Below are 24,004 nucleotides of genomic sequence, written 5' to 3'. Positions count from 1 at the left end.
GTACAACTTTGAATTTTAGCTGGCTTCTTACTTTTCAAGATATACCCAACACAACTCTAGGCGGACACTGTTAATCACTGAAAGAATTAATACAGCATAATTGTGAGGAAGACAGCTAAATACAAGAGGCATGAGGAACAGATCTGATGCATTATCAGACATGTACATAATGAATTCACAGAGTTAACATATTTAAGCCACCCATAAATGTTTGAAAAAGTAAGTGGTGCTAGAATAAAGAATTGTAAAACACTTGCTGATAGACAGTGCAGAAGAATTGTGTTCTCTGTGGTGAAGGTTGAGAGTTTTGAATGCCAAGAGCTTTCCACGGCTTAGAAAAGCACTTAAAAGCAAAATTATTTTAAAGGGGGGAAGAAGGAACAAGGCAGAAAAACTAACGAAATGTGGGTGAAATTATAGCTCCACAGACAGCTGATCTATAGGTCTCATATCCTACCACCAACAGTACTCAAGAGGGTGAAGCATTATCCCTGTCCCTGATGCATCTGTTAAAATGCAAACTAGGCATTTCTGACAGAAATAAAGTAAACCTGATGATGCGATGGATACAAACACATCTTAGCTTCTTCCAGGTGCCACAGCTCTAAATCTCTTCATCTCAAGATGAAGCAGCACATGAGCAGCACACGTTGGGTCTGAAATGTATTAGTCCAGCAGCAGTTCCCTGGAAAGGGTGCTCCTGTTACAGTTCACAGCTCATCACCATGCTAAAGAAATCACATCTTCTCTCTTAGTGAGGGGTAAGAATAAAAGTTGCCAGGCCCAGTTTGGCTCTAGGGATATCAATAGCATTGGGGTTTTTTTTCACAGCTTGTCCAGAAAGCCAGCACAAGAGCTTTCTAACTACTCTTGCCGTCCACATCAGGAAATTGAAAACCACCTTTGACAAATACACAGCCACAGACACCACAGGCAGAGGTATAAGAAAGGGACTGTATTCAAGCAAAAGCTACTTTCATCTCTTTTGCAATGGAATGACATTTCAGCTTCAGGCTGTCCCTTTACCAGCTTCGCAGGTAAACTCCCATTTCCCCCGTTGCTATTCCTGTGCCACTTGAAGGCCACTCCAGCGGATACCTCACCTGCTTCAAAGTCGGCACCAGTAAGGACTAAAGGTGCCAAATCAGAAGTCTTTTATGCGATATCTTTTTAGCATGATTGCAAAGCATCTATCTTCCCATTACAGCAGAGATGTTCAAGTATTTTGACCTCTAGGATGCTCAGGAGGGAGATGGTCATTCTCTCTCCTGAATCCACCCTGTTTTCTTCCCACTCTCCTCTCCCCCAGGAACACACAGCGCAGCAGCAGAACAGGACGGGCACTCAACACCCTTATACAGGGACGTCACGCACATTGCACGCATCGCCTTCTGTTCCCGGCAGTGATGTGCCAAGCTCTGCGGTGCCCATCGGTGTGGCAGCTCGCACGTCAGTGCTCCAGCACCGCAGTGCTCCAGCCTTCCGCAGGGGCCATAGGGTGGCCGGCCCTGCGTGCAGCATCGCTGTGGCTGGCAGCCTCCAGCAGCACACCTGGCCAGGGCCGGCTCCTCTCTGCAAAACCAGTGCAAGTGATACAGCAGGGGTGGATGTGTCCTGGGACTAGCATCCACTCTAACTGCACTGCTATTAGAATTATTAGAATGAAAACACCAGTGGTCACAGTCAAGATCCACAGGAAACCATCTGTTCCTCTAATGCAAAGGGGAACACATTCATGCTCTGCTGGCGGCGTTGCAGCCAGGATGGCACAACAAATGCGGCTGTGCAGTTACTTATGGTGTTTAGCGTGCTGCCAATTTGAATCCCACCCAACTACGTTAAAAAGGATTTGGCACACACTGAGGACCCCACTTTGAGGAAAGTCCAAGAGTTAGAACAGACCCTTCAGAACAAAAAGGGCTGCCGGTTTTCCAAAGATAGAAGTGCCATACAGGTGCTGTCCTGCAGTCAGCAACCAAACACGTCTAGATGCCCTGGACACAACACCTCTCCCCTTCCTTCCTGGTTTCCCTGGTGAAAGGACAGTCCCAGTAGAATCAGAGAAGCAAGGGTGTGTGGAAGGACGTGCACAAAATTAATGCTTTGCAGGAACTGACTTCTCTGTTTCTTCTTCTTTAAAAAAATAATTGCTTTTCTTGGGTGACATGGTGCAGAATTACCAGTCAGATTTCTATTTCAAAATTAACTTGTCTTAGACAGCCACGGCAGAAATCTAAACCAGACAAAGGGCTGCTCAGCAATTCCTCTTAATTAACATCCTGTATCCTTCCACCCCAGTTTGGGAAGGAGTTTACCACAGCTAAGGACAACATGTGGCCAGGGGCTTGGCCCAACAACTCACCAGTTTTGCAGTTAGGACCCTCACAACGTTGGGGTATCACCCCAGTCCTACAGCCATACAGCAACAAGCACAGGACCACAGCGCACAACAACTTCGCAGCACAACCACCCTCCTCTTAACACCAAACTTACCCTCACGCCAGCCACCTCTCTGCCAACTTTTATCTTCTGTGAGTACAAACCATTAAAACCTCGCAAGCAAACCTCACCAGCGAGATGTACACAGAGGTGCATGCCCATTAACTGAGAATCCCACGTGCAGATTAAACCATAGGGTAAAATCTGCTTCAAGGGGGTCCATTACAACGCAGCATCTCCCATAAATCAGTGAGAGCAGCGGTCTGACACACTCATGTCAGCTCTGCGGGAGCCAGGGCAGCGGGGGCACACCGCTCCACACAGCCCTCACGGGAGAAGCTTCTGCAAGGTGTCCTAGACACTACAGGAGCTGGAAAAGAGGATCACAATTTGCCGTCTGTGTCACCTCTTCATAGCACAGTTTTGTTGATTGCTAGGAATTGAAACTCATTTAAAAATGGGGGAGAGGAAAACAGAAGTGTTGATTGCAATGCAGAATCACATTCCAGGAAAAAAGTGTCAGAGTTTGATCATTTGTCTTCATTCCACGTGAGAGGAAAAGGGGGTAACTTTCCACATTTGTTGCAAATAGGCAAAAGAATCACTTTCAAAAGTAAGAAAAAATGTGAAAGACTGGTTCATCAGGGCAATGAGAACAGTCTCAACTGGTTTTGTAAAGCTAACGATCAATCAGAAGAAATCTAGCCTCTCCTGGGAGAAATTTGTCTCAAAAAATAAATTACAAATGAGAGAAATGCACTGGAAATACCAGTAAGGAAGAACAGATACTGCCACAGGAAGGCTGAAACAGTCTAGCTTCTTGTAAGCCCTGTTTGTTGCTTGCCCATTGCTCTGTTTCCCTATCTGTATAATTTATTCCAAAGCAAATTTATTATTTTAAAGACTCCACAGAGAAGGCTGGCATGTTTGCTAAAGGACACAGTGCTAGTGTTCATCCAGTGGTTATTTCTTGTTCCCACACTAATCTCAAAGGCTTTGTCCAGCCTGGGATTTAACAAGACTTTTAATTAATGGCTTTTGATGGTGCATCTACACTGGGAAGGCTTCTCTCATTAGCTAATTAATCTAGTGCCCTAATTAGGTAAGGCAAGTCAGTTTTAATCCTTCATTGCCTTGCATGGGAAACACTAGTTTTCCCATCTAAAGTCAGTTCCCAGCTCCTCTATCTTGACTTGCCTTTTAGAAGGATTTAGCTAGGTGGTGGCAGACAGCATCACCTCACCTTTTGCTGCTAATCTAGATGAAGCCGGGAATGTTTTGTTCAATACAGCTGTCATCCTGAAAGCCGAGCCCTCTGAAGTCCCTGGCAAGGTCTTGGATCATTAAGAATTGGCTGGTCAGCATCTGTCAGGAACGACATGAGTACACCACAATCCGTACTGCAATATCTGATCATTTCAGTGCCTATCAACTACACCTACTCTTAAAGGTTTCTGTCAGCAAGCTTTCAACTTAGTCCAATTAATTTTGCCTAATCAGTTTTGATTAGTAGAAAGACTGTTTAAGACTTTAGACCCAAGACATAATGGCAGAGCTTGCTGCTGACTGAACACTCACAACTTAGGTTGGTAGAAAAGATTTCTTTCACTTCTAGTCTTCCCTTGGAAAAGCCAAGATACAATCTCTGACTTGACAAAATCTACTTCTGCATAAACGGGCACAATACACTTTATTCTAGCTTAATTTCTCCTTGCAAAGCAAAGCGCTGAAAAGTCCAGAAATGGTGCTAATATTTTTGGAAAGGCCAGAAAGACTACAGGCAGAACTAGTGACGGAAGGCAGGAGACAGCTAACTTCTAACCCATCTTACCTTCGCCACTGCTGTTTATTGAGATGCTGAGATCATACTGGCCATTTCAAACAAACCAATGGTGCAAACCTCAGAAGAGGGTGATATTATTTGCAGTCAGATATTGACAGATACTGTCAATGTGAGCACGATCTGCTTTCCACCAGGAGTCAGGAGAGAAGCATTAGGGAGGACAATAGAGAGTGTGAGAGAAAAGCAGGAATAAAAATTTTTCCAACCGCAGACTACTCCAAATGCTATTGGAAGCCTCTTCCAGGGATACTTTATGTTGTCATGCCTTGCTTTTAGTCTGTGTGTCAGGCACTGGAAAGGGTGTTTACTACGCTTGAGATAAAGTTAATGCACGTTATGCCCATGGCACCATGGCAGCATTGGGCAGACTCTTCCTGAATTCCAGGTCTGATCTCCTCCCCAACCACACAGAAAAGCCGCAGGCTTGGCCTGGGGTGCTGTAAGGCTGGGGAATCTATTGCAGGGGCTGCGGTTTGCTTTTGGGCTGGCTCATGTCAGCTCCACAGAGAAGACACCAGGCCAGTATCGAGAGACCTCCACCACCTTCCCGGCTCCTCCACAACTGAGGCAACTTCCAAAATGTTCTGGAACATCTCAAAGTAAAAGATGAGGAGGTGGGACCTTGATGTGTAGAGACTGAAGAACAGTCCCTATAGGTGCAGAAACCGAAGAACAAATTAACCTGGAAAAGGTGCAGTCATCAAGGAAGGCTACCCAGCCACTCAGCCCTGACTCTGCACCCCAAGGTGCCTCTCTAGTAATGTCAACAGAGAGATATGACCCATGAAACTTTGGTGAAAAGCTGCAGGTAGTGAAAGGTACAGTGCACAGACACTGTCCTCAGACAGCACAGGGCCAAAGCTACAGCCACAGGCTATTGTTCTCCCTTCTATTTAAAAGAGCAATGACTTGCATGAGCATTGGCTTTGGAGTATGTGCTTGGCAACACCAGCAGATAAACAGGCAGCTTTTCCATGGAATACCATAAGGTTCTGAAAGAAATACATTTAAGATATTTTTGCAATATCATTAAATCCAGGAGTGAATATTTTGAATACAGTATAATCCATTTTCCTAGGAACCAGCCAAGAATAACACCCGGTTTGGCTTGGAAACCAACAGCAGCGTGGAGGAAGTGCCACCGTGCTGCCATCCCTGCCTCACTGTTCCCTTGAGGACACAAGCGGGAGCCCCACACACCTCTCACAATGTCCCCAACCCTTCCCTCCTCTGTCATGTGCCTCACAACAGCGCCCATCAGCTCTTTCCTCTTGCATCACACGGGCAAGCTCAATCCCTCCTGCCGATGCTGGTCTGACTCTGCTCTCCTCAGCCAGGGGCTCTCTGTTGGCCCAAGGAAGCCCCAAAGCTGCGTGCTGATGAACGCATTGGGAGGGCAAACATACCACACTAAAAAGGCCAGGCAAGAGTGTTTCAGCAGCCTGCAGATGGGACTCTGGGCCAAAGAAGAAGTGGGAGGACAGTAAGAAGAAGTAGGAGGAGAGCAAGATGTGGATGGCTCCTGCCATTGAAACTGGCCAGGAAACACAAGCAGGAGAATAAGCAGGTGGATCGGGTGAGTAGAAAAGAAGAAGTTCTGGGCACGGATCATCTCCTCCAGGTCTCCAGCAGTTCCACCCTAAAAGCAGAGCCCAAACCCATTCCCATGCACCAGGACCCCAGGTGTTTACTCCCTCTTATCTTCTCTACCTTCTGCCCGCTCCACAAACACTCCTGTGCCATGTTCGTACACTGGCTTAAGCCGCTGAGGTCACCCTGCACAAGGCATTGGAAAATCCTGGACCACCTGGAGAATATTTCCTTTTCCTAAATCCCTCTTGGTGAACCTCCCCACAAGTAGGACAGAGCTAAAGCAGCAGGAGAGCCCTGTGCCTCCCACCCTGGCTTCTACGGGCAGCCCTTGCCTGGCAGGGGCCGTGCTGGGGCACACTGGGGGCTGCTCCCTCCCACCCGGCTGTTGGGCAGTGTTTCTCTCCAGCGTCATGGGCCAGGGCTCCAGTTCCTGATGCATCCAACTGTGACTCTGCTGTGGATTTCACTCACTCCATTAAGGTTCAATTTGCTACACTTTCTACTGCGATATCTGCAGAAATAAAACTCGCGGTGGAGAGGTGAAGGCCAGACACAGGGCCAGGAGCAACACAAAATACATTAGACTGCATTTAACTTATGGCTCGTAGAGCTCATGGGAACTGCAGGCTGTGCGCCTGCTTGGCACCCACGGGGCCAGCTTTGTTCCCTCCCAGAAGACATCAGGGTCTCTAGAGTCCTCCTGCCCTTACCACCAAACACGAAGTCTACAACAGGCAGAGCTGCCAGTTCCCCCCAGTTCTCCCCACCTTTCCCCTCAGGATGGGAAGAGGTGCAGCTCGGTTAATCTGAGCATCCTACCACCCGCCCTTGTTTGCTTTGGCTGTGGTTGGCACATCCCACCACCACTCCTCCTCCTGTGGCCAGATGCTCAACACTCCATCAGCACTCCCACTTCTCCTCCTCCTTCCTCACCTCTGTGCATCCTCCTACCCCAGGACTCACTGAACCCATCTCTACCTGGATCCTTTCACGCTGGTCCCAGATCCACAGCTGTGACACACAGCAACTCCGGCATCCGGCTCAGTTGTGCCTGAACTTCACCCAGGACCAAGCCCAGGCCCATGACTGTTGCGTCTAAGTCACAGAACAGGGATTTTTCACAGGTCAGACCCTGGGCTGCTGGACCTGAGTCCCCCACAGACACTGCAGCATTTGCCAACATCGCATCTGAAGGTGATGCTGGGGACTGTTCAACAAAGAAATATCTGAGGTCTCTCAACTGAAAACATGAAGAGGACAGTCTCAGAAGACACTTACTGGTCCTCACTCCAGCTTTCAGGAATGAGAATAGTTAAACATGAGAAGACTATGCCACAGGTTTCTTTCTACATCTTCCACAAAGAGCAGTCCCATCAGACCTCCCCCATCAGGGACAGGGGTGTCCTAGGACTGTAGCACAGCCTTCTGCTTGCCAACCAGCTCAAAGGATGATCCTGTGTTTGTTCCTCCACCCCTGCTCTCTGCTGTGGGACAGACTTCGAAGGGAATAAACAGCCTGCACAGAGAAAGAAAAGCAAACAAAATGCAATGAAAATGCAAGAAGAAGAACTAAAAAAAAAAGCACAAAAGCCACCTCTGAATTAATTTCCATTTTATGTATAGGCCATTGCATGATAATTGTCTTTTTAAGCCTTTTAATTAATCACTCAACAAGTCACACAGGGAACAACTACTTTGACCACACATACCCACCTTCCCTGTTCCCAAAACACGTTCCAGCTTGTGTTGAAGGACTGTCTGCAAGGCAATTAATTATTTCCTATTATCTAAGCCAGTACTTGGCTCTCAAAATCTTCCAGGAACATCAAGTGCTGGGGCAGTGATGCTATTTGGGGCTAAAAGGAAAAAAAAAAAAATAAAATAAAGCCTTTGCTAAAGGCAAGGAATGGCAAAGGGGTTTGAAGAGTTCAGAGAAGGAGAAAGGGAGCTCAGCACCGGGCTGAACCTGGCTTGCTAACTCTTGTGACAAGGTCCATGGGGTGGCCCTCCTGAGGGGGCACAGTGTTATTTTGTGAGCTACAAGATGCAGATCTTCCTAATCAGAGGAAATTTGTTTCAACTAATTTGAGGGTAACTGTATAGAGACCTGCACCAACACATAACAAAACTTTGTTGAACATTTTGCAAAGACAAATATTCCTCAGTTCAGTGATGCCATAATTACTGTTTCTAGCGGCAACCTGATTCATTTCTCTCAAATCATATATTTGTCATATAATCACTGACTTGACCACATACCATCTGTCTATCAAACTGCCAGTGTATCTGAAATGCACGCTGAGCACTACTCAGCAAGAAACTAGCAGTATTTTAATTGTAAGAAGCGGAGGGGTGGGCGTGTCCTGAAAAAATAATTTTAAAAATGGTGGCTTTGACCTCACACAGTCAAGGGGATGGAATCCCCTTGGGACCTTGTATGGAGCTGTACGAAGGACCAATTTAGAACTATTTCTGAAGCTACGGCCCTCCAAAAAAAGCTTCAGAACCACTCACGCCCGAGTGAGCTGCCGCTTCCCCCGGAGCTCCCGGAGCACAGCACAGGAGTGGGACAGTGCGGGGCTGTGGGTGCTGCTCCGAGCAGGACGGCAGCTCTGAGCCTCCTCCTCGGCACTCCAGGCACCTCCTGCTCACACAGCCCAGGAGGAGCCCGGCACAGCACTGCTGGGAGATGTGCAAGCATCTGGGTGGGAACCCGACCCGAACCCCCACCGAATCTGGAGCACATGAAGGTGATGCGGTCAGAGACCTCTCCACATCAGCTTGGCCATGGGGCTGTGCCCCACAGCTGTGGCACGGACCAAGCAAAGCTCCGTTCCTCTGTGTCTCACTGTGCAAATCACCTGCTGGGGAAAAACAAGTTGGGACTGTTCCTCACTTCACATTGCTATTACACTTAAAGCTCACGCTTTACGTTAATCCAAATTAATTTTCTCACAGGCTTTATCCTGCTGTCGCTCCCATTTCTCCCACCTCCTGCAGCCAGCGGCCTCGCTCCAGCCCCCACCTGCAGAGCCGCAGGGGCAAGGGGCTGCAGCAGAGGGGCCGACACATCCCCACCAGCACGCCAGCTCCTCCGCTCCCAGAGCCCGTGGGGTGCACTGGGGTACACCCCACTGCTCACACACAGACCATGACCAGCAGCTGCTCTGCACTGGCCTTACAGCCCATGCAACCACCATGCCAAGCCCCAGCCGGGCTTCTCTGGAGCAGTCCCGTCGCTGCAGCGAACATTCCCACAGCACAGGGAGCATCACTGCCAGGCAGCTTCATACAGCAAATCCATCACCGTCCAGTTCAGTGAGTTGATAATGAAGCTAAAAGCAAACACTGGCATGGATTATTCCCCACCAACAGTGGAGAAGCAACAACGAGACCATTTGTCGGCAGCTCAGCCATTTGATGTCACAGGCACCCGTCCCCGCTGAAGAGCAATGGGGTGCCAGGTGTCACCCTTACACATTAGAGGACTCAGGAACAGGGAAGGGGGTGCAGCTCCAGGGTCCTCTAGAGTCCCAGCAACCTTCAAACTCTTTCATCAACAAACAGCACATTTCCTACCAGAAAGCCAAGACACGTGCTGCAGAGCCCCTGACATTTCAGAGGGGCAGAGGATGGGTAAATCAGAAGCATCAGTGGGAGTTTGCTACAGACAAATGAATCAGTGGAACAGATGAGCAGCTCCTGAGGCATCTACCCGCAATGTGCAGAAAGAAAAGATGTCATTTCAGGCTCATGGCAGATGCTAGAGGGTTTGAGGTGCTAAAAAATACTAAAACAAATAATTTTAAAAAAAATCTCAGCACACCTACATATAATAGATAGATAGCTTTCTAGGACAAGGAAATCCTGCAATAGCTGGAAGAAAACCAGTCACAGCTCTCAACTGCATTTAAGATAAGGAAACAGAACATCTCTAAAAGGTCAGTTTCTCAAAACTAGAAAAAAATCAGACACAAAAATAACTGAGTGAAAACACCTAAATATAAGCAAACAGGACAGTGCTCACTGGGAGATATTTAAAGATGACTTAGTAGAGCCCTCCTTTTCCCCCAAAAAAAGTAATATTATATTCAAAAAGTTTATTTTGTTTAAAATAATAATATTTTAAGACAGGAGCCAAATTAATACATAAATAAGATATGTAACAAATGGAAAATGCACTATAAAATTAGTAGCTGGAAGTCAACAATTTTATAAAGAAAGCTAAAAGATCACAAAACTAATGGCAGTAGACATCAGGAAAAGGGCAAGAATCCATCAATAAAATAGGTTTGATGCTAAAAAAGTATGGTGAAATTATCCTGATATAGAAGATGTAGAAAGTATAAGGATTTATTTTTATCTTTGCAGGTAAAGATGACTTATTTCTCCACTACAACAAAATTCTCTGAATTCCAGAAGCAAGTTAGGAAGATACCCACCACCACCTGCTAACCACTTCTCGCATCTGTAACTAGAAAACCTGCATGTCAGAGCGTATAGAGGAGCTCGCCAAATCCCTGACGCTGACTTTTAAATAAAACAACAAACAGAAACATGTCCCAGGCCAGCCAGGAAGTTCCAGAGGTCTTGGAACAATAAATAAAAAACCCCACTCAAGCAAACAAAAACTTAGCGTCGTGCCAATATTTTCGGAGGGCAAAAGACCTGACCCGGGAAGTGCCGGCTCTTACCCTGCCTGCGGTCCCAGTATTTGGAGACAGAAACACAATTATTGCTAGTCAACACAGCTTTCTGGTCAGAGGGCTTGTCAAACTGATCTAGTACTGCTGCTAAGAGCACGCATTTGGCTGACAAAGGTAACTATGCTGACATAATATATGCAGGCTTGTGTGTGACGTTTGACTTTGGCCGATGTGACAGTCGAAATCCCCAGTGCTATGCTATAGTGTATATACAGAGGATTAAAAGCCGGTTGAGCCCAGTGACCTCATTAGAGTTATACCTGTGCTGCTGCCCCCAAGAAGGTTTTGGCTCCCCAGAGAGATTTCCATGAGGGAAAAGCACCCAGGAGGTGGCAGAAATGGCTCTTTGCCTGCAGAGCTCCAGGCAGCACTAGTGGGAGATGTGAGGTTTCAAGGAATGCATGTTTTGGCTGTGTGCCTAAGTTTGCAGCAAGTTCAGGAGATGGGTATTTCCAGAGCCTCTGCCCAAAGAGCAGGCTAACTCATTGAAAAATATTGGCTGTTTTCAGTGCAGATGTTCACACTTGTAAAGCTAGCAGGACCCGCAGGTAAAGAGCAGGGTCAGCAGCCCTGCCCACAGCCCACAGGCCAGCAGCCTTCGGCTGGTCATGGTCCTGCATGTGCCGTGTAACACACGGCTCACTCATCTCCTGCATGGGTCCTACTCTGTGCTCAGTGCCCTGAGCACCTCCCAGTAACACCACAGATCACACCAACAACCACCAGACATACGTTACACCGTCCCAGAGGCAAAGTGGAGTAGAGTGATTTCTCCTGGAAAGTTTTGGAGGTCAGGTCCTTTGCTTTTAAACTCCAGCAATGCAGGGGCAGCAGGGCAGCCAGGTTTGTGAAGGCTTTCAGCTGCCAAAAAGGCTCACCTCTTCTCACCTGCCTCCCATAAAGACATACAGACATCGCTCCTGCTCTTCATCCTCAACCATTCAAATGTTCTGCACCATCATGTATTGACCAAAGACTGGAGCGTGATTTGAAGCTCTCAGACCATACAAGCAGCCTCAAGCGTCCAGGTAGCTGGATGTTACTGCAGGAAAGCTTAATGCCAGCAGTTCTCCAGCACAACCGACCAGACAACCAACTGTGGACGTGGACTGTGGGCCATGGAGGAAACCCAGGGCTCTCAGTGAATCCAGATTTCCTCTGCCCACAGGCATCACTCACCTCCTGGTGCTTGTTCAGCTCCAGGCAGCTGCTCTGCACCATGAGCCAGCGTTCCCCAGGCTGCTCACCACCCCAGCGAGGGTGCCCCTTGCGAGACTCTGCCAACAGCCACACTCTTACTCTCTGCCCACTGTAGCTACAAGCAGCAAAGAGGTATTGACATGTGCCAAGAACTGCAGAAAGGTCCAGGGGGGTGGACCGAAAACCTTGTCCCCACAAGAGTGATCACCCACCACAGCCACTGAAGCAGTGCCAGTTTCACATCCCAGTCTGAATCCAGCTTATCCTGGTGACAGTTTTAGCTCCAGGTGGATGACCTTGCAGCTGGGCTCTTGCTAGCTTCCCTAGGAGCTTGCTCCAGAAACAAAGGGCTTGGTGCTTGCTGGATTTGGCAAGAGCTGACACATCCATAGCTGGTCTCCTTTTCAATTATTGGACTGGCTTAGGGTAGGTTTGAACATGAGCAGAGAAACTCTTTGTCCAAAGGACTTCGACCTGGCTGCCGTGTTCTGGCTGAGCCCCCCTCATTCAGGGTGCTGCTCACGTGTCAGGAGGAGCATGAACTGAGCTGAGACTCCTGACTTCTTGTCCTGCATCCAGGGAGGTAGACGGCCCCTTTACTTCCTAATATGGACAGATGCAGGATGTCTGAACATCCTAAACATACCTGATCTTTTCCGCAAAACAAGATGACAACAGGTAGATGCTGGTTAGACATTTTAGACTTTACTGAAATTCAGATCATCACCATCAGTCTGACCACCTCGCTTTCCCGCTGCTGAACCCCTCTAGTGACTTGGCAAAGGCGTTCCGAGTTTAGGCTGTTGAATGAATGAGGCATGATGCTCAGGTCAACAAAGCAGGATGGATCTCTTGACACCTACCACCACTTTGAAGAACATACCACTGAATCTCCTACTATTCACACTCAAGTTCTGTGTGCAATGAGAGACACCTCCCCTCAAATCAGGGAGGTTAGCAAAGATTTCACTTGTGTTGGTTCTACCCTTACATCCCAGTAGCTTGTATGCAGAGCAGACAGCAGGTTACTGACAAGGATTACGACTTGGAAAATATCTCTATGATCACTTCAAGGGAAAGCTGTTCTTTTTCACTTTCACAGGAACTTTAACCCAGCTCACAGTGGCGGCAGTCTTAAGTCATGAAACGCATTCCAGTGATTAACAATTTGAAAGGTGATAAAAGCAGCTAAATAGTTTCAAATCTGCTTGCTGCCAACCAGTCAGAGAGCATAAATCACTAGTTATCTGGGGAAGAAGGGAAGGGTGTCTCGATTTTCTTTCCCCAAACCACTGATCACAAGCTCACAGTGCTCACATTTTAAAACAAAGCTGAAGAGAACAATAAATGCCTTTCCCAACTATATCAAAATTCTTGTAAGCCCAGTACAACATATGTATTGTGGATAGTACGGGTCACGTTTCATGTACCAGTTAGATCTAGAGCAACTCACTGGTTGAGGTCACTGCATCCAGTGCCTGCCCAAGCCAATAGCCATTTGTGTACAATCATCAATAAATCAATCAAATGTTAGAGGCACTTGGGGGAAATTGTCCCATCAGCTACTTTTACTGAATGCTGCTGAGTTACTCCATATTTACAGAAGACTAAGAGAGACTGAGAGAGATCAGAATCTCCAAAATGCTTACAACTTTGCCTTGCACATTATAAACACTGCAAATATTTCACTAAAGCCATTTTACAAGCTATAAAAGTAAAGGTCATTTTATGTCTTTCACTGTAAGAGTGGAAAGTGGTGTGGTCCTTAGCAAAACATCCTCTACAGTACATTTTAAGCAGCACTACACAGACTACTTGAAACTCCTTACAGAGCAAATTATATCCAATGTTATTTCTTTGCTACAATAACAAGACTTTGAAGGCAGAAAAAAATTACACCCTCAAGAAATACAGCCTTCTTAATATCAATATCAACTTCACAATTTTCCTAGATCAATTCATTAGCAAGGTCAATACATAAGGCTCCAAAACAGACTTTCAAATTACCCATGGAAAAAACATGGAAAATCGTTACTCTTTCTGCTGGTCATCTAACATGCAGCAACTTTAAGATGAAATAGCTAAAACACATGCAAGGCTGGGATATAAAAGCAAGTGGTCAGCGTTGTAATTAGGCTGGTCTTAAAAGTATGAGCAGCCTTTCCCTGCACCTGATTCTGGCACTCGGAATTTTCCTTATCAGCACCTGCTCTCCTGGCTCTTTCCCAGCATATTTCTGGCTGAAGGAATGCGGGTTTTACCTGAGTCGCGACGTGCGTTCAGGTTCCTCGATTTGCAGCTGCCTCTGCGAGACAGAAGTTCGGAGAAGTTGGAGGACCGAAGCAGCGGTACGGGACGCGCAGAGTCGGGAACCCCCGCAGTAACTCGGGTCACCGCAGACAAGAGACGAGCGGCTGCTACTCTGGCTCACCGGCAACTCACCACCCCTTCACCCGGGTCTCCCGAGACAGAAATGCCCTTTACCGCTCCGGTGCTACGGACCTGTCGGCGGCCGTCGCCCGCCAACCCCGCAGGCTCCTGCCCCGCTTGGAGCGGGGAGCGGCTGCTGTGCGGGGCCGGGGGCGGCGGAGCCCCAGGCGCGGTGCGGTTGCGCTCCGCCCCGCCCGCCGCCGGCAAGTTGGCAGCGCGGCCGCGCCGCCCCCCGCGCCCGCCCCGCGCTCACCGGCGTTGCGGAGCTTCTTGTTCCTCAGCACCGAGAGGATGACCAGCGCGTTGCCCAGCACGTCCACCACGATGGTGAAGATGAGTACGGCCGCCAGGGCGGTGGCGGCCCGCGCCGACGGACCCCCGTCCCGCCGGCAGCCCGGGCAGCTCCCGTTGCTCCCCAGCCGCTCCATGCGCGCCTCTGCCCGCCACCGCCGGGGCCCCTCCTCCTCCTCCCGCCCCGACGGCAGCCCCCCGGGCAGCACGGCCGCGCCGCAGGGAGGAGCGCGTCCCGGTACCCGTCCCGGGGGGCGCACGCCGCCCCCTCCCCGCCGGTGCCACCGCCCTGCCCGGGGCGGGGCGGGGGGGGCTGCCCGGTGCGGGGCAGCCGCGGCGCTGCCGGTCCGATGGCGCCACCGCGCGGCGGCGGCGGGGAGCACCGGGCCGGGGAGCACCGGGCCGGGGAGCACCGGGCCGGGGAGCACCGGGCCGGGGAGCACCGGGCCGGGGAGCACCGGGCCGGGGAGCACCGGGCCGGGGAGCACCGGGCCGGGGAGCACCGGGCCGGGGAGCGGCGCACTCCCCGCTGCAGCCCGTGTGCGGGGTTCGCCCCCGGCAGAAGCCGCCCAGCCCGCCGAGAGCCGCCTGCATCTCCCGCAGCCCCGCCGCCCGCTCCGCCGGGCTGTAACTCCCTCCTGCGCAGCTGCTGCAGCCGGCGGCTCCGCGCCCAGGGGGAAACCGGGCCAAGGCAAAAGACTTCGGTCTTGTCCGAGGAAGAGGCCGTGGGCAGCGTCCCCAGCTCGTACAACCTCCGCCGGCACGAAGCGGTGCTTTAGAGAAGCCGCCAGGGAGACAGCCGGGGTGAGCAGCACCCGCAGCCCCCAGTGGGGAACTCACGCAGCTTCTGCCCTCGGACGCGGGTACCAAGAAGGGAAAAATTACAAGCTGAAGTGTTACCTATTTTCCACGTCGCAGGAGGGTTTTCTTTGTCTTGGTGTCCCACTGCAAGCGCTGCCCCGTGGCTCCAAGGCCGGCGTGCCACCAGCCCCCCATTGCTGGTCGCAGTCAGCCACACCCCTCCTCACAAGAACTTTTTCAACCAATTATGTCAGAACAAACCCATTTCCTTTCGGTTTAATGCTTTTTACTGGTTCTAATGTGTGCGATGCAGAAGCCCCAGCAGTAACTTCAGTATCAGCAGCCCGCTCACACACTTCCCGGGCACAGGAGTGTCGTGCAGCAGATTCCCGCTCCCACAGCCCAGCCCTGCAGCTGAGGCTCCCAGGCACCTTTTGCGCTTTACTCCACACCAGCACAAGCAAGGGACAAAGACCTTGTGCTCAAATTGCAGCTGCAACACTGCAAGTACATGAATTCTCTGCTTTATTTAGAAAATAAACTCAGAAAACAGGTTTTGTGGGATATGGAGATCAGCCACGATGCTGTGCTAGGGCCTGGGTGGGGGCAGAAGAGAGGGCGGGGCGCCCTGAGGCTCCTCACCTCTGAGTAACACCTCCTCTGGCTTCTGCCCAAAGCCACTTCTCTGTGTGCAGGTCAAAGTACCTGAGCAAACATAAAGGCTGTGTCACAACCTGACCTGGGGGCTTTACAACTGCCAAGTTGAACGAGTCCATAACAAAGCTAAAAGCAAATGTTTTGATGGCTCTTTCCCCACCAGCAGCACCCTAGCAGCAGCGAGGCACAGCTGAAATGAGCAGCAAACAGGGTCTGCGCCAGTCAGGGGCATGGGATCAAAGCCAGCCCTGCATCTGCACTCAGGTCTTGGCTGAGCCAAGCTGCTTTCAGCAGCTTTTTAGCCTTTCGCCATGACCAGAGAGCATCAGTTTTGAAACAAAAAGGGTTTTTTAAAGACGATGATCAAAATCATGCATTTTCAAATTGTCAAAGACAACATTTTGGCTTGAAGTTTAGTTTCTTTGGGCTTCTTGGTTGACACTCTGCACTGAATTCTGCATAGTTTTGCAAATATTTTCTCGGTGTAAACCAAATAATTTTGTTCACGGATCTTCAGCTGGTCTGTGTTCAAGACTTACCAGCAGTGCAGGGGCAGCTCACATGGATGCATCCTTTCAGCACCCTTCACCTTTAGGCCGCTCTGCTCTGGCACCTGTTTGCACCATTTTTAAGATGCTCTCAGATGCATTTCACATGTGGAGAACGGGGATGTGACTTCAGAGTACCTGAACTTTATATGCAGGTGTCTTGGACTTGCTAGTAGAAACATGCTTTGAAACTAATGAAGATGGTGTTTGAAGTCAAGGAAACTACTGCTTTTCTAAATGCTTTGCTTAAAGATATGTGCAGTGCTGCCATTTCTCCCCCAGCTCTGGAGGCTTTCCAGAGCCCAGCACACCTGCACCCAGGATGATTACCTTCTGCTAGGACCAAACCTGCTAGTGCTGTCTTCCAGCCTTTTCCATCACAGAGGCTGCGAAGCTGGGATGTCCTGCTGGGAACTGGTTTTGTCTAGTGACAGAGAATGGTAGTTGATTGCTGAAGAATCAGAAGAGTATAAATGCAAGTTCTACTGAACCCCACTGACCTTCACCAGCTGCAGAGCCAAGGTGGTTGTGCTGGTGCTGTCCTGGACAAGAGCATCAATGGGAGCAACAAAGCAGCCCAATGAGGATTTTGGCCTCACTTGTTCTTAAAAAAAACTTGCTAGCAGAGCACTGCAAGGTAGAGGGGGCATCACATTTTATGAAACTGCTGCAACAGTGGGGGGGGGGAAAGCTTTTCATCTGGTAACTTCTTTTGGTGCATTTATACCTGCAAAAAGCAGGTTTTTTCCATGGCCTGGTTCAACTGCCCTAGATGGGAAGGTCTGCATAGCTCTACCAGGCACACGTGTATCTGCATAGTTATAGCAACTAATCTCTTGTAGGACACTGAGAAGAAATTATGATAGATGTAGTGAGCAACCGTTTTCATCAGTGGAATGATTTAGATGAATGGTTTTCAGGCTGTTTCTTCCCACCTTCCTGCTAAATGGACTCTTCATTGCTTCAATTAAGAAAAGGCTAGCACTCTGGGAAGCAGTGGCAAGGAAAAAAGATGATGGTAGAGGTATCAATAAGACCTTTTTAATTATGTTTTACTGGAACCTCTGACATAAATCATACTGAAATAAAAATATCCCCAGTTTATTAGAAGAATTTAGGCTCATTTGATTGTGCAAGGACCATGGATGTGACCACAGGACAAGGCAACTGAATTAGGGTCATAAACCAGAGCCCTTCAGTACTCAAAGTACCCCAGGGTGGGTATATACACGTGTATAAATGGGAAGACCAAGCAGAATGCAATCAGTGCAAAGTATTCAAGCACCATCAATGCTTTTCAAACACTCCTTTTGCAAAAACACAATGGCTTTGCTAACAGTGAGGCTTAGAAGGGCAGCACCCGGCACCCTCCTGCCCTGCTGCTCCCACCCACCAGCGCAGCCATGAGCAGAGAATCGCTCGTCCCTCGCTGAGCACAGGACTCATCCAGTGGCATGAAACCCCCTTTCCTGATCCTACCTACCAATGCACACAGCTTAGTAAGAGTTAATCCAAGTATACTACAATAAATGAAAGCTTGCATAATTGAAAAATAGCTGAGGCATTAATCTTCCTTCTCGGTACCTTGAGTCCTCTTTAAAAAGATTATTTTGTCTTCAGAGACAGCTTTAATGCTACTTAATGAATCGCTTATAAATGAAGGATTCCCTCCCCCGCCCCCACTATACAGGGACAGACTCACCACTACACTGATTTTGTCAGAGAGACAATTAACTTTTGTCAAATATACAAAGATAATGGCTGCTCTCCCCAAATACTACTATACTGAATGTGGCATATTTAAGGCCAATTTGTCCTGTTATTTTGACTGAGCCTGCTTAGATACAGTGACATACCCATTTACATCAGCCAGACCTAAGGAATTCTTTGTGCTCACCAAAATAATTAGCCATCCCCTGAGCACCCCCAGGACCAGGGGGCTTAGTACCAGATAAGGAATACCAGGCTGGGAAATTCAGAATCCCAAGACAAGATCATTCAAAGGTGTTTTGGTGTCCAGCTTCAAAGGAGGGAAGAGACATGAGAAGGAAGGAGAAAGATAGAAAACTGGAGCACCAGGAAACCTTGCCCTGAGCTTCTACACTGAATGTTTTGGTCGCGGACAGAGTGCAGGCAAGTTTTCTTTGAAAGCAGACATCAGGCAGGACAGTGGGGCAGATTAGTGGTTTTCCCACTGCAAATAACTCCCAGTGAGTTGCAAAGGCAATTTCGTAGCCTGAAGTCTTTCCTAACACAGAGTTCCCCAAGCAGAAATGCTCAGTCACCTTCCCACTGAGCACTTGCTCTGTTCCTGCAATCCACACGCGCACCATAAAGATGCTGAGCGAAGCTGAATCCCTCCCCACCTGCCTCACCAGCCTGGCTGGTCATTTCCAGTGAGAACAACAGGTAATAAAAGTTATAATTTCTCAGCAAGTGAGCCTTTTGACTCAAGCAATGGCCTGTGGGAGAGATATGTAAGCAGATGCAGAAACGGGGCTCATAATTTCTTTGGTACATGGGCTGCTCCCACGCTGTTAAGCCCTTGACAGGACAGGGGAGCCCTGCCAAGCTGCTCCTGGTGATGGGCAGAGCAGGTTGCCTCCACCCCACGCAGATCAGATGAGGGTTTAGAGGTCTCTCCTGCCTCCTGTATCAAAACCAGGACCCTGTGGTGGTTTAACACCACCAGAACGCAGTGCTCAGTGTTGGAGAGCTTCAGCACGTGCCTTTCCAGCACAGTTGGTTTTTCTTATTTAAGGTTCTGGTCCGGACAGGCAATAGAGGTTCATTCCTTGGTACAGTCTTAGACTCCTTGAGCTGACAAACACAGCTAAAATAAGCCATTTAGTTCCACTGTGCGTCATGGCCATTATCTTCAAAATAAGGAACACCACCTTTTCTCCCCCTCTCTCTGTCTCAATTCTGCCCTTAAATTCAGTGTCTGGCCGGGAGGCAGAGCTATTTCCAAACCATCATCAAAGGGAGAATCACCGTTATCCACTTGCAACTCTCTAGCCGAACACACAGAGCAATAGTTCCTCTCTCCCAAACTTAGTTCTTGTCCATTTGGACTGTGCAGCTATTTACTGCAGAGGCAAAACAGCTGTACTGTGCACGGTGTAAGAGAACACCAGTCTTGGGGGAAAAAAAGCACTAGTTGCTTCAGCAATAAATAGATGAATACAGCAGCTTGCCCTGAGCTGCCATCGCAGAAGAGATCAACAAAAAAGCAGCTCTATTTGTGCCATTGTGCTTGCATAGAAACTCCAGACAAACTAATAACCTCGTGTTCAGCCACTTTCCCTCTGTCGCTGAAGCAGCAGCCTCACGCAGAGCACACAACTCACTCGTCCAGAATAGACTTTTTTGTTAATCGCTCAAAAAGCCGTGGACACAGGCCAGTTCATTCAGCTCAGCTGCCTAACTCCGAAATCAAAATTAAAAGGGAAAGAAGGAAAACTTTGTATTCCTTCCGTCCCCTGAATATTAAAGGATACCATCAATGTTGCCTTGGGATGCGGCATCTAACTGCTTCCTTTGCTCTGAGATGGGATTTAAGAAGAATGACTTTGAGGCTGATTTGATGTTTCAAATTTTCCATTTTTTCCCCCATCTCAAAGATGCAACATGAATGAAATCAGAATTAGCTTCATTACAAACAAGCAAGGGGGATGACCTAGATTCGAAATGAAGTGACGGCAAAAGTTTAAAACCCACCATACGGGGCTGTTTGCTGTGGCACATTTAGGTCAAAGTTTGTTGCGATCAAATCATACTTTTCAGAAAGGCTTTTACTAGTGAGGTGATTTGTATGGCAGTAGCTGAATTATGCATAGGATTCGTGCAGCCTCTACTAGTAAATAGCACCGGCCCTTCCGACAGGTGTGGAGAAACACAAGCTCTTCCCTGCAGCATCTTCAGGCTCTGAAACCTTGGGGACACATGTTGTGCTGTGGCTAACAAATCCTGAAGAATTTTAAGTGCTTCAGTATCTGAGTAAGAAACTCCTGTGTTGCCCAACAACAAGTAAGTTACTCAAGGCACTGCTAGCTCTGTGCTTGTCAACAAGGCAGTGAATCTGAAAAAAGAAAAAAAAAAGCAAAGAAAGAAAAGCTGGTTCATGACAGATCACCCCTTGTCCACCCCTGACAGCGGCCCTATTTGTCCTACAGATCTGTCTTTAACTCGAGGAAAAGAAGGACTGCTCATCTTCCTCATACCACCTCCATGAAGCGTGTGCTCAGGCAAGGGTGGGCAAGGCTTCTCTCCTTATACCAAGACCTTCCAGGGTGGCAGAAGAAAAAAAAAAAAAAAAGTGGAAAAAAAAAAAAAAGTACTTCAGGTTTTTTCTGTTGAGATACATCTTGCAGTCCCTTTTTCTACCAGTGGAAACCAACAACCACCCCACTCTGATCCTTACAGGTCTCCTTTTGCCAGTCCCTTTCCAGTCCATCCCTTCTGCCCTGACACACCGTGCGCACAGGAATCCCCCAGCTCCTGCCTTGGCACCTGCAGGGGTGCCAGCTGCGTTGCTCTTGGTTTTCCTGGTTCAGCTCTTGCAGCCTCTCACCATCCTTTCTCTCCCTTTTCTTTCTTCCTCCTCCCCAAGCCTGGGGCCGTTCCAGTTAGGGGATGGCTAGGGGGGCCAGGCCAGAAGGGACCAAAGCTTATCTTCTGGCAGCGTTTCAATCCCAAAAAAAAGGGCTAGTTAGCGCTTCACAAGGAGGTAAGACTGGCTTCCCCCCTGAGAGCGGGGAGGGAAAACTCTCCACTCCACAGATGCTGCCCAAGCAGAAGGGGTTGTACTTTTCTCCAAGACCCCCAAAAGTTCGTGTGGCATCTCAGAAGTTCAGCGTTGCTCACCAGGCACCTGGCCTTGCCGTGGGGGGAATGGTATGAGAAAGAAAGTGCCAAGGCGCTCTGGCATCTCTGTGCTACACATGCCTTCCCTCCTCAGCCCCAATTCGCATTGCAGTTCACCTGGATGCACACCCACGCGCAAGAATTTTTCCCACACCCACTCTGCTGCCCAGCACTGTGTCCCAGCTGCTTTTCCAGCTGGGGGCGGTGTGAGGTCCGGCCAGCCCGGCTCACTGGCACCCATGTTACCCAGCCGCACCGTCACTGCGGGGACATTCACAGTTGACGCCACTCTCATCGAAATCACTCCATTGCCATTAGCAGCTGCTTTCCAATGCTAAGGCTGAAATTGCCACAGTTGTCCTCTGCAAGTGAAGAAATAACAGTCTTAAGAAAGAAAAGAAGATTTCCCTTTCTTGAGCAGCCCCTCCTGCAGCCTGACTTGTGGGAGCTGTGACTCGAACAAGCTTCAGGAGCGCTTGGCACTAACTGCCTCGTCACAAGTCAGTGGCGCAGGAAGGACATTACGACACACTCTACTCCAAATATCGAGCTCTTAATTACGACCCAAGCATCACCTCTGCGCCTGCTGTAATGGGGACTCAGCTACATCTGCGGCTGCTAGTGAGATCTTGTTTTGCTTCATCCTCATTATGGGAAATAGCCCGCTCGGATCCAGCAGCCAGCAGAGATGTTTCCTCTTGTGCAGCAGATTGCTTTCTCCTGTCAATTATGAGCAGAGAGCTCTACAGGCTTGCGCAAATTGCTGGGTGAAAGCATAAATAGGAGTACACGGGAACCGATTATGGCCTTGGTGGCAGGCTTGCTTGAAAAGGCTGATGGAAACACAGAGGTCAAGAGAAATAAAAAGTGTAGAGGTGATGGTGATCATGGCTGGCATGGCAGGGCCATGGAGCCAGGGGGGACACATGGCCCCTGCCTGTCCCTGCAGAGGTGCAGCTGTCCGCAGCAGCGGTGCAGCCAGGGTGAACAGAGGAGCTGCAGTGAGTTGACTCCAAAGCCACAGTTTTTTCCCCAGTGGTGAAATTCCCTCTCCTCAGGTTATCGCTTTGGTACGTATCAGCAGGGTGCACCCCACAGCTGGGAAAGTCAGCACCCCTTGGGGAAAGAGAAACAATTTCCCCTCTCTCACTGTACTCCCCCCAAAAGCCCTGATTTCCCTGGACACTCCCGCACACCTGCAGAACCCCACAGGATTTCTAAGGGGTAAGTGACCAGGTCTCACACCAAACCTTCACCCAGCACTCAGCATCAGTGCTCACACTGCTGACAGCAACTGCCTGTACCCAGGGAAGTCCAGCGTGGTTAAATTTCAGCTGAGCATCATAAACAGCCCCTTGCCGTGATGGGTTCCCATTCCAGAGAAGAGGATGCAAAAGCATGTGTGCATTTTAACCAAGGGTCTCAGAGGTGGTTTCTGCAGCTCTACAGACCTTACTGGAAGCTCCCAGGCAGGTTTAGAGCCCCTGCTGCCCTGTCTGACCCCCGGAGCCTGCCTTTACCCCTTCCTTTGGGAAGGAGGCAGTGATGCCTCTTGTGTCTGCAGGCTGGCCCAGGCTCGGGCCCAGTTTGGCGAAGGGATGGCTTTCCTGCCTGCTGCTGGCAGCCAACAAGCTGAGTGCCCAACTGACCGTGTTCGCTTTGCTCTGCCCTCTAATACAGTGTTGTTTGTGAACTTCCACTGGTTCCACCCACTCTCCATTGTCTGGTCCGATCTTCAGCTGTCCTGGTATCTTCAACCCATCACTGTAAGGCCTACATCAATACCCAATGTACACGTGAAGCATCACCCACACTTGCTTCCATCCTGCCCATCTCTTCAATAGCTCCATCCAGAAATCTCCTACTCAACATCAGCTCTGCACACTCACACCTGCCAGCATTTTTGCAGACTCTGCAAAAGAGTATTGATTCCTGCTCATAGGGCAGTGCTGTCTGAAGAAAAGCCGTTGTGAAGCCTGGTAGGCTTCAAATGTTGGCTTCTATGCATTGGCTTCTATATGTCATGCAGATCCCTTCTTCACCTTTCCACATCTGCCTTCCCCACAGATCTACTGGAAAGTGGGGTTTGCTTACCAGCCCCCTTGCTTTCCTTCTAGACCCCACAGGCAGAGCTGCCTACGATTTATTTCTTTGTATTTAATACTGCTAAGTCAGAGGCACCAGAAATCTGCAGCTGGCAACTCCAGGCTGCTTTCCAGCTCCTCCATCCAGACCTGCCAGCAGACGTTTTCAGTTTTGGTTCTCAGATCTCCATTACAGTCTGGTCTCAAAACAGCAAATCTACCAGCCCTCCAACTGTGCATGTTCAACTCCACAGCCTCAAAGCTGTTACAAATGAGCTGCAAGTTCCTCCCGCTCCTCGTGAGAAACGGGCATCCCTTCAACATGTCTTTCTTTGATGGAGAGCAATACCCTTCAGATCTCTTTAGCACAGTTTGGTGCCTGGTTTTCCCTCCTACCTGATTGTAGGCTGGTAAGCAAAGATAGCTCCTCAGATCTGGTGACGTTAAAACTTTTCTTTATCAGTACGTCCACTTACCTCTGCAACAAGGTGAAAATTGTGCTTGAATTTTTGCTATTTTCCTGGAGAATTTAAGTGACGCTGAATT

The 24,004-nt window shown here is 49.1% G+C and overlaps 1 protein-coding gene across 1 annotated transcript in view; it reads right to left on the bottom strand.

The window, feature by feature from the left end:
- Positions 1-15,096, bottom strand: part of GPR50 (G protein-coupled receptor 50) — a 41,177-nt gene extending 26,081 nt beyond the window's left edge. The window contains 3 exon segments of the mRNA XM_065643352.1: positions 14,465-14,814; positions 14,816-14,906; positions 15,027-15,096. Coding sequence (XP_065499424.1) covers positions 14,465-14,814; positions 14,816-14,906; positions 15,027-15,096 — 511 coding nt within the window.
- Positions 15,097-24,004: the final 8,908 nt, after the last annotated feature.

This window comes from Caloenas nicobarica, chromosome 12 (assembly GCF_036013445.1).
Source record: "Caloenas nicobarica isolate bCalNic1 chromosome 12, bCalNic1.hap1, whole genome shotgun sequence".
NCBI lineage: Eukaryota > Metazoa > Chordata > Aves > Columbiformes > Columbidae > Caloenas > Caloenas nicobarica.
This window is presented reverse-complemented; position numbering and strand designations above follow the sequence as displayed.